At 29.9% G+C, this 17,089-nt stretch overlaps 1 protein-coding gene across 1 annotated transcript in view; it reads right to left on the reverse strand.

Moving 5' to 3' along the window:
- Positions 1–17,089, reverse strand: part of LOC106462056 (protein Jumonji-like) — a 115,339-nt gene that overhangs the window by 38,085 nt on the left and 60,165 nt on the right. The window contains exons 8-12 of the mRNA XM_022389179.1: positions 16,763–16,909; positions 15,716–15,841; positions 12,352–12,549; positions 11,625–11,717; positions 4,177–4,295 (exon numbers count right to left, since the gene is read on the reverse strand). Coding sequence (XP_022244887.1) covers positions 4,177–4,295; positions 11,625–11,717; positions 12,352–12,549; positions 15,716–15,841; positions 16,763–16,909 — 683 coding nt within the window. The remainder of the gene's footprint in view (positions 1–4,176; positions 4,296–11,624; positions 11,718–12,351; positions 12,550–15,715; positions 15,842–16,762; positions 16,910–17,089) is intronic.

A 17,089-nucleotide genomic window follows, 5' to 3' on the forward strand; every position in this document is an offset into this window, starting at 1 on the left:
GGTCCCCCTCACCAAGTACAGGAATCCACCTCAAAGGGAAAAGTTTTTATAAAGAAATTTTCTTTCCTGTTTTCTAAATACAAACAAGTTGAAATATTGATAAAAAATTAATATTTAATAATTTAAAAACCAAACTTTAAATAAATTAAAATATTTTGCAAAAATTATAAAATACACTACAAAAATATCTAGAACAAGAATTTTTAAAACAGAGAATTTTTGCAATAAGGTTATTTAAAAAACATGTTTGCACTATTTTCTTATGTGTATCAACATAAATAGCATGCATGAATATATTAGAATATATGAATATAATCTAGAAATTAGTAAGGAGCCCAAGAAAAATTCAGTTTAATTCATGAGCAACGATAAAAAAAAAGTTTGCATTTTCATTTCTGCACAGCTGCAACGAGTTTTGCCTGCAAGCAAAACAACTCACTAGTTGATTCCTTTTTAGAATTTTTTCCCATTCCAGCAAAGAATAACTTTTTCCTAAGAACCTATCACCTCTTGAGAATATATTATCCATTTCTCAATTTTCAAGTATTTCCCTACTTTGAACAGGCCTTCCTTAAAACTTTATTACGGATCCATATTAAATGATTTGATCATTCAGTCATGAAACACAGCTCTGAAAATGGTTATAAAAATTTAAACATGACTGGATAGAACAAGATTTAAACTATCACATAACACTGGAGTAAATATATAGGTTTAAGAGTTTTTGTATAATTTCTATAAATGTTCCTTTCATCTGTAAATTGTGAAAGTATTTATGTGTTAAATTGTATCTGTTTGAAAGTTATAGAAATTATCTATGATAAGAAGACATCATATAACTTAATATGAGGTAACCTTATACAGTTTACAGATGTACCGACTGGGTAACAAAGGAAACTATTACAAGTTTAACACTGTAAAGTGTTTGGAAAAGGTTTTGTCATCATCAGGTACAAGTAGTTTAACTACACACAGGAATATTTATACAGTATGAAACAAAGTCACAGGACTGGAAATTGCATAAGGTGTAATAAAGGTATTTTGTTGATGATTGGTTGTTTGTTTAACTCTCTTGCTATGGTCTTGGTCAAATTGACTAAGATTGCGACTCCAAACTGACCTTTATAGTTTCCATACTATAACTTCATGAAATTGTGCAAGTTTTCAGTAAGCAGTAAGAATCTTTTGTAGACAAAAAAATAAGAATTTCTAACAAAGTATTTTCATTAAAGACTTCTTCATGAACATACGGTGTCAAAAGGTTGACTGCACCAAGTGAAAAGTGATTTTTCATGTGAAAATTAAAAATACTTTTCTTCATCTAAAAATTGTCAATTTCTATTTTCGTAATCCCTAAAATCTCCTAAATAAATTAAAAAAATTTTTTTTTCAGCAAAACATTATATTTCATCTGCTATTTTCTCTACCCTAATTCTATACAGGGTTGGTCAATTTGACCACCACAAAAAAATATCAAATAAATATAAATTACCTTTTTTTTTCTCTCTAGAATGACTTCATATTTTAATAGGAAACTACATTTGTTTATCCTTAATAGCTTAAGGTTAGTAACAATATATATCTATTTCTACTTAATTTTATTGTTTTGTTGCCCTTTGAACCCTATCTAACTAATAATCCTGCCACACAAGTTGTAAATCACTCAGCGAATGTGTAACTCGCGTTATCCTATTGAATTACGTACTTTGCAAGCTTACTTTGTGAAAAATTATTATAATTTTTCTATATTTTACCTAATCTAATATAATTTTATATAACCTAAAAAGTTTCTGATATTTACATTTTAGTTACTTTTATGATAATAAATAAAGAATACACATGAAAAACAAAATATAAAGTACTTACAGGGGGTCTTTTTTTTTGCTGTCAACTGTCAATGAAACTTAACCCTACTTTTTTTATCCTAATGGTACTACATCATTAATTTTTTATTTAATTAAATAATGCAACTAAAACACAGAATAATAACATGTAAAAAGCAAACAATGTCCTATAACTATCATAATTTTCTGGCTTTCTAACTATGCAATAAGATCCATTAAAAATTCAGCTAAGCTCATTAATATGTTTCCCATGGAAATAATGCTTGAACTGGAAACAAAATAGACGATTTTCTGTTTAATTATCAATTTATTTGACTTACAGAAGGAGGATTACATATATTTAAAACAAACAAAATTATAATCACATTTATTCAACATTTCCAATTCTTTCACCATGTAGGAAATATGCAGATTATCTTTAAAAAAATCTGTGAGAAAATATTTTTAGAAAATAGTTTTTTTTCTTGTATTGTAGGGGGCATGTACTAATTGATTAATCAAAGGTATTCAATTAATGAGACCATTGGTTAATCTATTAGCAAATACCACTAATCATCCAGCTCTACCCACTGCCTCAGTAACCCTTTTGGAAACAAAGCAATAAGATTCAGTGAGTCACACCAGGAGTTATTATATGTTTCCAGTAGACCATAGCATAAGCAGCATATGAAGCATTGCAAACTCACAAAAATAAGACAATTTATTTCTTTGGGGATAAAAATAAACATAAATTTCTACTAATATTACAATAATTCTAAGAAATATATCAAATTCTACCTGTATTACACTTTATGATTTATTAAAAAAACAGCTATAATATTGAACTTGTTTCATAAAAATCAGATAGTTTGTCAAAATCATGGGAAATAATTCTATGTAAAAAAGATTATTATTTTTGAAGCTATGTAAAAAAAAAAAGAATTTCTTAATTTCACTTTTGAAATGTTCTTCTATAAATACACTATGATTTCCACAAAGACATCGTGCTGCTCTTATCTGGAATTGACTAGTTACAAAAAGATCTGTCCCCAATTTAAACCTCAATGGCTATTTATACCTTAGTTTTTTTATTTTCCAACCATCAGCCATAATTTATTTAAGCTTATAATTGGCTTATGCCTCTACACATTTTCATGGAAACTGACAATTAGTATGTTATTGTATGAATTTATGTAATGATGAGTCCGAAGACCCAATAAGTGAATAAGCAAAAGAATGAACAACACGACAGAACACATAAGAAGCCAAAATGGACAGGATGGACAAACAAGATAAAAGGAATGGAAAAAAGAGCGAAATAATATAGACTGAGACTGTGACTCCGGAGCAACAGGAATATGAAAAGAAGCATCTGTCATGTCGATTTTAGTTATCCAAAGACCTGGGGAAAACCCACCAAAAGGAGAGATAGGATTCCAGGGTGTTTCCATCTTTTTGAGGACAATAAACAGATGGGAGTAAAATCCTAGAAGAATCGGCACCATCCATTTGATAGCACTTTTGTGGAGAAGGCCTCGAACCCACTCTGCTAGATGACTGAACGAGTCATGATCCCAAGGAGGAGGATGAAAGGAAACCACGATAAAAGATAGGGGTGGAGAGGACCGGAACTGAAGGCAAAGACCTTCTGACAGAGCCCATAAAACCCACGGATCTGTAGTGAAGAATTCCCATACAGTTGAAAACCATTGTAACCTGGCCCCTCCACCTGCCCTTGAAAAGACATCCCATCACCGATAATGCTGACTCCTGTAGGAATGAAAACAACAAGCATAAGGAAGGGAATGCCTGGAGTAGGGTAAAGGATGGGGAGAGGAAGAGGAGGCGTGGAGAACCCTGACAGGTGAAGATTGGCTAGCACAAGTAGGATGAGACAAATGAGAGACCAGGAAGGACAAGGAGGAATGTAGCCTCCCCACATTGACCCTGAACTTCAAAGACTCAGGATGACTCCCAAAGACCATTTTGCAAGAAATGGAGCATGATGAATATCCCACAAAGAAAAAAGGGGGGAGATGTACCCCCTACAAGTCAATCTGCTGCACTGGGGACTAGTGACATTGCCCATTTTGCAGAAACTTCCTGATCCACCACAGTAAAATACAAATTCATAAGTCAACTCTGACTGCCAAAAAAAATGTGAATGAAACATCAAAATTAACTAATAACTCAAAACTTAGTAAGTTGATATTTATAAGGAACCACACATGAATGGGATAACTTTGGGTGTGAGGAGGTAGTACTGTTTTGGAACTTAAAGTACACAAGATCGATTCTAAAATGTATACTACTTTTAGTAATGAGACTATGATATAATACACAAAATACTCACTTGGCAAAAGGGCTGTTTCGTGTACAAGGAAACCCACTTCCATACACACTGCTGTCTATATTCCCAGCATGCACCACTATATGACTTTCTCGCTCCTTGACATGCTTCCAATAATCATTCTGTTAAAATAAAACTCCAACATTATAACAAATAGCTTGTTTTTGTAAAACTGGAATAACAAAATGAAGAAAACAAGTGAGAAAACTACATAATTCACAAACTTAGATCACCATGCTTTACAAAATTGTGAATGTGTGTTTGTGTGCTTGTATATATATTTCTTTTTATGAATTTTTTATTACTGCAATAGACCTATATATGCCACAATGATTTCTGATGTAGGGTAAAAAGCGAACAGGAAAAACAAATAGATATTGAAAAAGGAAACCTGAAGACTACAAAACACTACAAATCATATAAAATAAAAAAAAAAGACTGAGAAAATTATAAATTAACAAAAGTATAAATGATTTGGTGAAATATCAATATATTAATGAAACCTACCAGAGTAGCCCTCCATTATTCAATGCTTTTGAAACCTCTAGTCTACTCACACCTACTTCTCTTAAATACATGTTTATAACAAATAGAAAGAGCACATTCCAAGCTACATAAATCTGACAGTCATTTGTAATTGATTTGAAGGAGAAAGCTGGAGTTTTATTGGAAATGTTGAAGTCTGTTGACTAAGTCATTGCTCAACAAAAATAAGATTTGTTTTAAAGTTCTTGCTACGAGGTCAGTCAACCTCGTAACCATTTATACTCGTTATAATTTCCATACTATAACTTTTAATACACTGTGTATCTTCACAACATTTAGAAGACTTTTAGTAAACATTACAAGTCTTTTGTACACAAAAAATCAGATTCTTTAATGAAGTATTTTTACTAAAGATCTGTCCGTGAGTATATATATTTCTATATACTAGTCCGAGTGCTATGTGATTTCCATGTTAAATGTAAGATTAAAAATACTTTTCTTTATCTCAAAAATCTTAAATTATATATTTGCTTAATCTCTAAAACCTCCTAAATAAATTCCAAACGTTTTTTTTCAGCAAAATTTTAGACTTTATATGTTATTTTCTCTACCCTAACATTACACAAGGTTGGTCAATTTGACTGACCTCCTAACCAACAACAAAACTCAATATAAATCTAAATTATCTTCTTTTTCTTTCTAGAATGACTTCAAATTTGTTTACCTTAAATAACTTTACACTCATAACATAATTCATCTATTTATACTTAAATTTTATTATTTTATTGCCTTCTGAACCCTGACTAATTACTATTTGCATCATTATAAATTGTAAATCACTTGGCAAATGTGCAGCGCACATTAAGCTATCGAAGTACATTACCCACAAGCTACTCTGAGCTGCCCACATGTATGCTCGTGGAACATTTTTTTATTATATAATTATAAATTTTACCTAATCTAACTTTAACTAACTAAGAGATTTCTATTTTAACATTTTAGTTACTCTTATAATAATAAATAAAGAATACACATGAAAAACAAGAAAAAAGTACTTACCTGAGTCTTCTTTATTTAGCTGTTGATTGTTGATGATGCTTAATGGTAGTATTGTACTAAATCTTTTACTTAGTTAGAATAAAGCACCAAAGAACACAAAATAATAACGTGCAAAAAGTAGACAATGTCCCATAATTATCACAAAATTTATGGCTTTATAACTATGCAACAAGAGCTGATAAAACTTCATCTAAGCTCGTCTATGTGTTTCCCATGGGAATCAAGCTTGAACTGAAAGTGAAATTGACAATGAGGGATTGTGCTCAAAACTGTTAATGCATGGTGACACCAGTATTAATGCAGTCCCAGCACTGGGCCAGCACGCTTTGCAATCCAGCACTTGGTTTGTCAATAAGCTTGTTTGAGTAGTACAAGAATTTCATTTGTTTTCCTGATATATATTTTACCAATTCCACTAAAATTAGTGAGAAACATGAAAATTGGAATCTCAGCATGATTAGGATGGAATTTAAATGCAGTGGAGCTAAGACTACTGACTGAAAAGCCAATTTTGATCAATAGGTAAATAAAATAATATGAGCAGTAATACAGTGTCAGACTATTGTTTTGTTACATGGATACAAGCATTCTTGGTAAGAATCTTGTTCAAAATTGCTCAATAATATGATGTAATTTTAGCTATTGAATGAAATAATGATAATGATTAACTTTTGTTCACATTTAAATGTGTATTTGGCACTCTTACTGACATTTTATAGGACTAGAATAGTTCACTCAGGTGTGTCAACTACTTGCTGGTTGAAGCATTTTATCCTTTTCAATGCTCGCTCAGCTCTTCTCATGGACTATGGTGTGATTGTCTTGGACCAGCTGAAAACACTTGGAATGACACCTGGTTTTACTATTCTTTAGGGTGAAGGTTCAAACAATATATATATATATATATATATATTAGTTTTATAGCATTTACTGACAATCACTCTCTAGGCCTACTATAGATTTGAACATATAGGGTAAGTATTATTGAAGTGTTAGTCTCTATCAAGTATCGTGCATTACATAAGCTTTGTGATAGGCCTATAAAAATAATTTTGTAGATTAAGCTTAGCTAAATGGGACGTGGTTGGGGGGGTGTATTTTGAAAATAAAATTTTAAAACTTAAACAACTAAAAAAAAGGTTATAAAATGGAAATAATTTTAGACAAATATCTAAATGAAAAGCAGAATTATTGAAAACTTTATTTAACATAGGCCAACCATAGCTAGTTTCAGATACATAGATGTCAAGCACAAAGTGGTCATGACAAACAACAACAACTTTCTTCAGTTTCCACTGGTCTCATTTGAATGCATGAAGCCACTTTCTAGACAATTCCAGATTTGAATTCCACAAATTACTACCTTTCTTAGAACATCCAAGCACACAACAAGTCATTTGAGGCATTTTTGAGCTATTATATTTATTAAGCAAACAGAAAGCATGATAACATGGGCAAGACAAAGAACATGAAGAATATAAACATCCGGATATCTGACTATAGACAAGGACTGAATCACTACTGGCACCCTCTACTGGTGTAATTAGCACGGTCCCTCATTCTCTTTAGAGAAAACAATGTAATGTAACAGGTCATTTGATAGATGAAAACTCTGGCTTTCTATTGGTTATAAATACTATAGTATTGAATGTCAGAGAAAACTATTGGCAATTTCTGAAAGAAAGGATGTGACAGGTGGGCATGGCAAGAGGAGTATGGTTGTCTATCTCATGGCTCTGTAACCAAATAAGATTGAAGGCTATGAAAATTATGCTTTACCCGAGTGATGACGATATTATAACAAGGAATTTATGTTACATTTTATACTTCTTGGAGAGGTGATAAATAAATTAGAGAAGAGGGGATGCCTAAAGACCAAATATTACAATTCTAACATTATGGGTAATTCTAGATTTTTTAAAAATATTGCCTCATAAAAGTCAGAATATTAAACTTATACTATTGAAATACTTATACTTTAGGGGATGCCTAAAGACCAAATATCACAATTCTCACATTATGGGAAATTCTAGTATTTTTTAAAAATATTGCCTCATAAAAGTCAAAATATTAAACTTATACTATTGAAATACTTATACTTTAGGGGATGCCTAAAGACCAAATATCACAATTCTCACATTATGGGAAATTCTAGATTTTTTAAAATATTGCCTCATAAAAGTCAGTTTGTTTGTAAGTAAGCACAAAGCTACACAATGGGCTATCTGTGTTCTGCCCACCACGGGTATCCAAACCCGGATTCTAGTGTTGTTAGTCCGCAGACATACCGCTGTGCCACTGGGGGGCCATAAAAGTCAGAATATAAAACTTATACTATTGATATATGGATTATTAGCTACATTTTTGCACTATTTTTATTAATATACTATGAAAAGCAAGTAGTTTAATTAAACTGTGAATGTAACTCACTAAAACCTTGTGACAGGCACAGAAAAATATGCCCATGGAAAGAAGGTTAACCCACATACAGCTTAGTTGGAAAGCCAGATAAATAACTGATTTTATGTTTACTAGTATAGCAATTTCATAATTTTTTGATTTCCTAAAATACATCTTTGAAATCTAGAAAAATTGTCTTCCCCTCTCCACTTGAAAGAATAAACAAGGCTCATGGTGAGGTTTAACAACTCTGACACACAAATGCAAACCAAATTTTTAACATTGTAAACACTAGAAACCATTGCTTTTCTATATAATTTTTCTTTATTATTCTATGTTTTAAACAAAATAGCTAAAAATTAAACATTTCTGTGTAAATAATATATATATATTTATTTATTTACACACACTGTACACCTATAACTCTTAAATTCCAACCACCCTATGAGGTTAATTAATATCCAAATACTAACACGTTTATTAGATCAACCCATACTTTCTACAGAGCATCATAAATATATTCTCACATTTTTATTACCTTGGACAATTATCCTTGCAACCACTCTACTGTAAACAAGTCAATAAATCCTGTGTTCTCAGAGCCAGGAGTACGATAAACCTCAGCTTATTGCACAGTGCATGCTTGTTTACTATTGACAGTATAGTATTGCAGTGTCACATAAACAGTTTAATGGTAAAAGCAGTTATTCATTGCTTTATATTCAACAGGTTTGTACTTCAACTGCAAACAGTAAATAAACATAGGAAATAGATGTGCAAAGGTTAGAAGTAAAAACTCTTAGGAAAGGTAATTTGGAACTTTGTAGTCAATACTAAAAAAGATAGAACAGTACTACTCATTTTATTTCCCATTCTTTTTTATGATGGTTATGAGTTCACTCAAACTGACCAAATGTGTATAAAGAGATAGGGTAGAGAAAATACATGAATATTTGGTATTTATTTACACAGTTTTAGAGGTTATGCAAATAAAATCTGATATTTTTAGATGAAAAGTATTTTCAATCTTAACTTGAAAATCACTGTGTACTCATAGCAGTAAACACTCCAACTCCATATACTGATAGACAAATTTTTAGTAAAAATATTTCATTAAAAATTTTGATTTTTTGTCAACAAAATATTTGTAAATGTTTACTAAAAGCTTGAAAAATTTCATAAAGATACACAAAACATGTTAAAAGTCATAGTTCAAAACTCTCATGGACAGTTTGGGGCCACGTGGTTGGTGTAGTTCACTGAGGCAGTAGCAAAAGGTTTAACCCTATCAACAGATGTCACGGGTCAAAGGCCATGTTACTGAGCTCATTGACTCACATTCATAGTTTCATTGAACTACTATTTTATGAATTTATGTCAATATTCGGTATCATATTGTAGATTATAATTCAAACTATTATAATTATAAGTATTATACATTAGTTAATTTCTTAATTTAAAAGTAAATATTAAAAAAAATACACCTAAATATCGATTTTTTGCGTGTCACGTGGTATGTTGAATGCAGCATTGGTTCAGTTTAGATGTTTGTGATGTCCAAGTACAAAGTCTATAGTTTCTTATGAATTAGGAACTCAAATTACCGAATATAAAATAAAAATCTCCTATCTTTTTTATTTGCTGAGATATCACTACATTTACTGTAGCAAACACAGTGCCCCCCCAAACCTCTTTCCATTTTTTGAAAACACTTGGTTACATACACCTACTTCTGTCTATGAAGTATGAATAACCAGTCAAAAGATCAGAATGTTCCCTAGTGGCTTTCTCAGCCTCTTTGAATTATTCTTTCTTTTCATGCTAGATTCTAAGGTAAGACATTAATGAGCTCGAAATTTCATATTTTTTTAGACCCAAATACAGCTTACTTATTAAGTTTGATAAATTATAGTGATATTCTATGCTATCGATATAGTAATTTATGATTTTTGGTTATTTGAAATTTTTTTTAGTTTCACATCCTCCACGTGCAAAATTTGATAAGGCTTAGCAACCTATGGCAAGCAGCAAACGAGTAGAAAGTTCATGACTAGAAGAGATAATTGTTTGCTATACTTCTTTATTTAATGTTCTGTATTTTAAGAAAAATAAGTTTAAAAACTTGTTTGTTAATAGTAATAACATATATACATCCTTAATATATTATAACTGAAATGTGACCGTATTTTACAAAATACTAGTCCACTGAAACACAGTCAAGACAAGTCTCTTTGTAAAGGCTAGTTTTATAATCTTGGATATGGTAACATAAGTACACGTGCACCACATCATTGCAACTTCTGTAATGTTAGCCAGGCACAGCTGAAAGATCAATATAATAAATATATATAAATGTATAATGTTATGAGATCTAAGCTATTTAGACAGAACATCTGTGTTTTTGTGTTGTAATCTGTAGTCATTCTAGAATGAGAAAAGCATAATTTATATTTATTTCCTAATTTTTTATGGTGGTTACGAGGTTGGTCAACTTGACCAACCCCATATAAAGTTAGGGAAGAGAAAATAATACGCAAAATATAAAATTTTACTGAAAATTAACATTTGAAACGTATTTAAGAGGTTTTAGAGATTACACAAATGATATTTGAGATTTTTGGGACGAAAAGTAGCTTTTTTTAATCATAACATGAAAATCACTTCACACTCAGACTAGTATTGAAATAGACTCAATATAGTTACAAACAAATATTTAGTAAAAATACTTCATTATAAAAATCTGATTTTTTGTGTACAAAAGACTTTTAATGTTTACTAAAAGTCTACTAAATTCTGTGAAGATACACTTACTGCATTAAAAGTTACAGTATAAATACTTAATGTGTGCAAATGTGTGTATATGAACTCATGTATTTTATATTGAGCCTGTTGTGAAATGGTTAATAAGGAGGAGGACATTAGCAGGATCTTTACAATCAGCTATGTAATTCACAAATGTAGTTTTGAAACTTCTGATTCAACAATGAGTGCCATAAACATTTTTGTCAGAAACTTCTTCAATCTCATCAAAAATAACATTCACGCACATACCTTTCACTATGACCAATTGCTTATGAAGAATAAATGCCTGCTTTACAGTATCCACAAGTTGTGAGATTATTTTATTTGTGACTTATCTATTTTTTTTATTTGTCTTTGAAGTATCTTGAAAAATGTTGAACTTATGCTACAACATGTATTTTACATCTACAAGGTATAAACAGCCTTAATTTCAATTACAAGAAACCAACAAAATGATTAGTTCTTTTATGTATCAAACTGTAAAAGTATTATCACTATGTTTTTGTAAGATTCAAAATAAAAGTTACACCATACAAAAATTACACAGTAAAGAATCATTTAACTAATAGTTGATCTACAATGAGGGCACACAAAGAGACTCAAGTTTAAATTTCCAGCCTGACATTGCCACTGTTTTATATGATAGTGGGCATAGTATGGAATTATTTTGATAAGTTTCCTATCAAGCCTAGATGTAAACATACCTCCACTTCATCTGGTGAAGGCTCATGCTTGTAATACATAGCCATAGTATTCCGTGCAATCCTGTAGAAACCACTGAGAGACATAGAGCGGCCCTTAAAAAAGAAGTTTAAACATAATAAACCTACAAAGTATTTGATAATAATATTACACATGCTTATAAAATACTTGCCTATCAACAATGGCTATAAAAACTTCATAAAAATGTGATAATCTTTTTTCAACTTAAGTGTTTAAAGTTTTCATCCAAAACGAAAATGTCTAATAAAAGCATAGTTATGAAATTTCAAAACTAGAAAACAAAATACATCTTTTGACAAAAACTAATATTTAATCAAACTTTTAATTAGAAACTATAATGACCACACCACATATTTTTGATTAAAAATAAGTTTAACAGCCTCCTTTAGTTCCAAGAAAAATACATAAGTAATAACCTGAGATTTGAGCCTCCTAACTCTTGGCGTATCATTTTGATAGAAAAACTTATTCTCTAATTCTAATGACAGAGTAAAGTTGCTAAAAAATAAAATATACTTGGTGTCATGTTAAATATTTACTATACCACTGTAATCTCTAATAAGCCCAAAAAAAGTTTTTAAAAAATCTCACATCAACTAAGCTCCAAAACAAAGTAATTCTGAAATTTACTGTAGTTTTCTTTCCTAAAATGTCACAATATTAATAAGTCACAAATTTCATAAAATGAAAAAAAAAAAACACACCTACTTTTGCAACACAATCAATATTTTCTTCTTCAGGATCATCTTCTCCAGCTTCTTCATGCTCCCGTCTTTTCTGCACATATCTGTTGTGTTCTGAAACAACCAGTTCTTCAAGTTTTTGTTTTTCTTCAGCAGGGAGAGTATCATAAGGTACAATGTATTTACAGTAAGCATCATACAGCTTTGTTACTCTGTCTTGTGCCTAAGAAGAATAAAAAAAATAAATTTTGAAAAGTAAGATCCGAGTCTAAATTATCATGGTTTGAATTTTCTCTAACTTATGATTATTAATTTTTGCAAGTTTTTTAAACATCCAGATTATTATAGTTTGACTTTTCGCAATTTCAACTGGTGTAGAATGTTTTACACATTGAATGATCAGGATTAAATAATGGGTCTTTTAAAAAATTAAAAGTTAGTGCATGTACTCAAAGTACACACAATTTCAGAAATCCAGCCAATTCAACAGGATATACTAAATGTACATCTGTAGGGCCCCCAAAAGTGTTCTGTTTCAAGAACCAATAAAACAAAAATTAGGATTAACAAATAATTTTATTTCTTGCTTTTGAATTTCATATGTCATGCTGCATTATAGCCTACAAAGTGCATAATTCTTCTCATAATTCAAGGCATGTGCACATTTTACGTATATCATGACAGTACAAATTGCAACGTTAAACATCCCTTATCTGACATCATTTAAGTGTCTACTGACTAACAGATGACACACTACTGGATACTGGTGTGATTTGTTAAAACACATGACCCCTCTAGGCAGCCTTCTGCCTCCTTTTGGGGGAAATAATTGTCTTGAATATTTTATCCCCCAAATATACTAAACTTAAAGAAGACTATCAACTTTCAATCCGTAATATTCATAGATAAAAACAAACTCATTGTTCCTGCAAGTTTGTAACAATACAAGAATGTTTCAATTTAAATCAATTCCTTTAAAATTCATTGTTATTATAACTAACTATAATTATAAAACAAACATTTTGATAAAAAAGTTTAGAAATAAACGACCTTTACACTTCAGATACATATAAAAGTTTTATTATATTTTAACCAACATTTCACCTTTGCAGCTTATATACAGTTCATATACACATTTGCACATGTTAAGTATTTATACTATAACTTTTAATGCAGCAAGTGTATCTTCACAAAATTTGGTAGACTTTCAGTAGAGATTACAAGTCTTTCGAACACAAAAAATCAGATTTTTAATGAAGAATCGATATTATAGATTTGTTTGTGAAAATATCGAGTCTGTTTCATTACCAGTCTAAGTGTGAAGTCATTTTCATGTTATAACTAAAAAACTATATTTTGTCCCAAAAATCTCAAATATTATTTGTGTAACCTCTAAAACCTTCTAAATACATTTCAAACATTTATTTTCAGTAAAACTTTATATTTTTTCAGTTATATTCTCACCCTTACTCTATGGGGTCTGCCAATTTGATTGGGCTTGTAACCACAATGATAAATTAGGAAATATACTTAAATTATGTCTTTTTTTATTTTAGAATGACTACAAATTACAACACAAAAACATAAATGTTTAGATTAAGTAGCTTAAATCTCATAACATTATACATTTATATGTACATTTATTATTTTTATTATACTGACCTTCTGGCCATGCCTGGCTAACAATACAGAAGTTACAATGACACGGCGCATGAGCACTCAAGTTACCGTATCCAAGAATAAAAAACTAGCCTTTACAAAATGACCTGTCTGGCTGTGTTTTAGTGGACTAGTATTTTGTAAAATATTATATTATACATTTGTATGTATACAGATTATTACTATTTACAAATAAGTTCTTAAACTTATTTTACTTAAAACATAGAACAGTAAATAAAGAAGAAAAGCAAACAACTGTCTCTTCTAGTTACAACTTTTGTACTCGTTTGCTGCTTGTCATAGAATGCTAAGCCTTATGAAATATCCCACATGGAGGATGTGAAAAAAAAATTATTATAGGTTTTCTATATATATATACATTTTAAATACCAAAAAAAAAAAAATATATAAATTACTATATCGATAACCATAGAATTCCACTACAATTTATCAAGCGTAGTAACTAATCTGTATTTTGGTCTAAAAAATATGAAATTTCAAGCTCACTAAAGACTTACCTTATCCCCTTGAAATCTTGTGTGAAAAGAATGAGATTAACATAATAACATGTCAAAATGGCCAAGAAAATCACTAAGGGGGCATTCTGAGATTTCAATTGGTTATTCAGATTTCACAAGTAGAAGTAAGTAAGTGTATGTAATGAACAGTTTCCAAAAATAGAAAGAGGCAAATAAAAAAGATAAGAGGTTCTTATTAATATTCTATCTTGTCAATATTCATAGTTTGAGTTCCTAATTCATACAAAACTATAGTCTTTGTGTTTTGACATCACAAATATTTAATTTGAACCAGTGCTGCATTCAACATACCACGTGACACTAAAAAAATTGATGTTTAGCTGGGTTTTTTTTTAATATTTACTTTTAAATTAAGAAATTAACTAATGCATAATACTAACATTTGAATTACAATCTACAGTTTGATACCAAACTTATTGGCATAAATTCATAAAAAAGTAGTTCAAAAAAATTTTGAATGACAGTCAACAAATGCAATAACATGGCCTTTGATATGTGACCCGTCACGACAGGGTTAATATACGTAATAACGTTTGATATTAGAATAGTCATTAAATTATAAAACTACTTGTAGTGTTCTATTTCTCGAGTCTGCTGTAATGTGTGTCTAACAATATATAAATTATTATAATTATTTCATTCTTGTTCTAATATTATAGTATAGTTATAACACTAACAATACAGCTGTATAGCATATGTCATATATAATTATTTTATGAGAACATAGTTATATATGTCATATGTTAGTATAGCTATATAGTTCTAACTATACTATAATATAAGAATAATAATGAAATAATTATAATAATTTATATATTGGCAGACACATGTTACAGCAGACTACAAAAAAAATATTACAAGCAGTTTTATAATTTAACGACTATTCTAATATCAAACAGTTGTGTATATTAACCTTGAGGAAGCCACAAAAGCAAAAAGTTGTTTAAAATATATAAAAAAAATTATTTGTATCTGGGGTGTATAGGTAGTTTTTTTCTAAACATTTTATCAAAATATGTAAATCCCTCTAGTATGCACTACAAAATTTGAAAGACTACAAAAAATTACAGCAAATAACTAAGAAACAAAGTAACTGTTCCTTGCTAACATTAATGTGAAATTACATGACAATAACTGTTAATAAATACATAATATATCAGTAACCACTAGACAGTGGTTTATAAAACCTACTGCTTTAGGAATATGCATAGCATCTGCCACCCTCTGCCACTTCTTCTTTTCTATGACCTGTTTCAATCCTCCAAAGTGTTGCACAGTATTGTAAAGCTTTGAGAGATCTAATTCCACTCCCCCTATCTTCAAATTCAGAAGAACATTTTTCTTAAGGTTTCTCATTAAACGAAGTAGTACAATATATTTAACTAATTTTCATTATAGTAAAAAAATATGTGTATAATAACTAAACAAAAAAATATAACAAAGATAATGAATATAGATACAAAATATATCTAAACCACAATTGTACATATTTTAAAATTCTCTTGTTTAACTAGTACACAAAATTTTAATAATATTTTGAATCACACAAGATAAATAACTACTTCATGGTTGTCCATCATGTGTAATTCAAAATATGAAGAAGTCACTTGAGATACATTCTATAATTTATTTAAAACTAAGTCTGTACAACCTTCAAAATAAACACAAAAAAATAAAAGTTTACATCATCACTTTAAGAACATTTGACTCCTTGAGCACAAAAAACAAGAATCTAATTGTCAACTATAAATAAAATTATTAGGAACTAAGTACTAAATACAGAATTAGTGGAAAACTGTTCTTCTAATTATGGTGAAAATTAGATTATATTCAACATTTACAATTTGCCTTGAGTGCTTTCACAAAACATCATGCCTTTACTAATTCATGGTAATTACTGCTTCCATGTTCACTACATTGAATAAAATAAAACAAAAAAAAAAAACATAACTCAGCAGCATAAAAGTTAAACAGTTACTGGCAATGGTTAAATTGATTTACATTTCACTAATTCAATGTTCTTGCTCAGTACTAATGAGAATTGTTGTAACAATCTGATTTAAAAGAAACAATGAAATTATAACTTTCAAACCAATACAAAAATACCTATGTTACAATGTGTTTTGTAATATTAAGAAACAAATTCTACATAAAGAAAGTTCCATTAAACAAATACAGCGGACTGATACTGAATTGAGAGATTTGTTATATACTACTTGTGTGTGTGTGTAAACATACCAATGGTGCATGTTCTAGTGACACACCCTGTGTTTTCAAAGTCTTCTTTATACACGAGACATGCTGAACATTTGGTCCCCACCTGGAAAAGAATGGACATATTAGTGCTGCATATATATGTTTCAACTGGAGATATGCTCTTATTACCTTTCACACAATAAGCATATCAAAAACTAATAACTTGAAGGGGACTGAAACAAAGTGAATTTTAAACTTGCTTCTACAGTTTGGTCCTTTAGATGCTTGCACTATATATATATATATATATATATAAATAAACACACACACACACACAGACTGGTGATAGAAGCTATTAAGTAAACTACC

Source organism: Limulus polyphemus, unplaced genomic scaffold (assembly GCF_000517525.1).
Source record: "Limulus polyphemus unplaced genomic scaffold, Limulus_polyphemus-2.1.2 Scaffold1085, whole genome shotgun sequence".
NCBI lineage: Eukaryota > Metazoa > Arthropoda > Merostomata > Xiphosura > Limulidae > Limulus > Limulus polyphemus.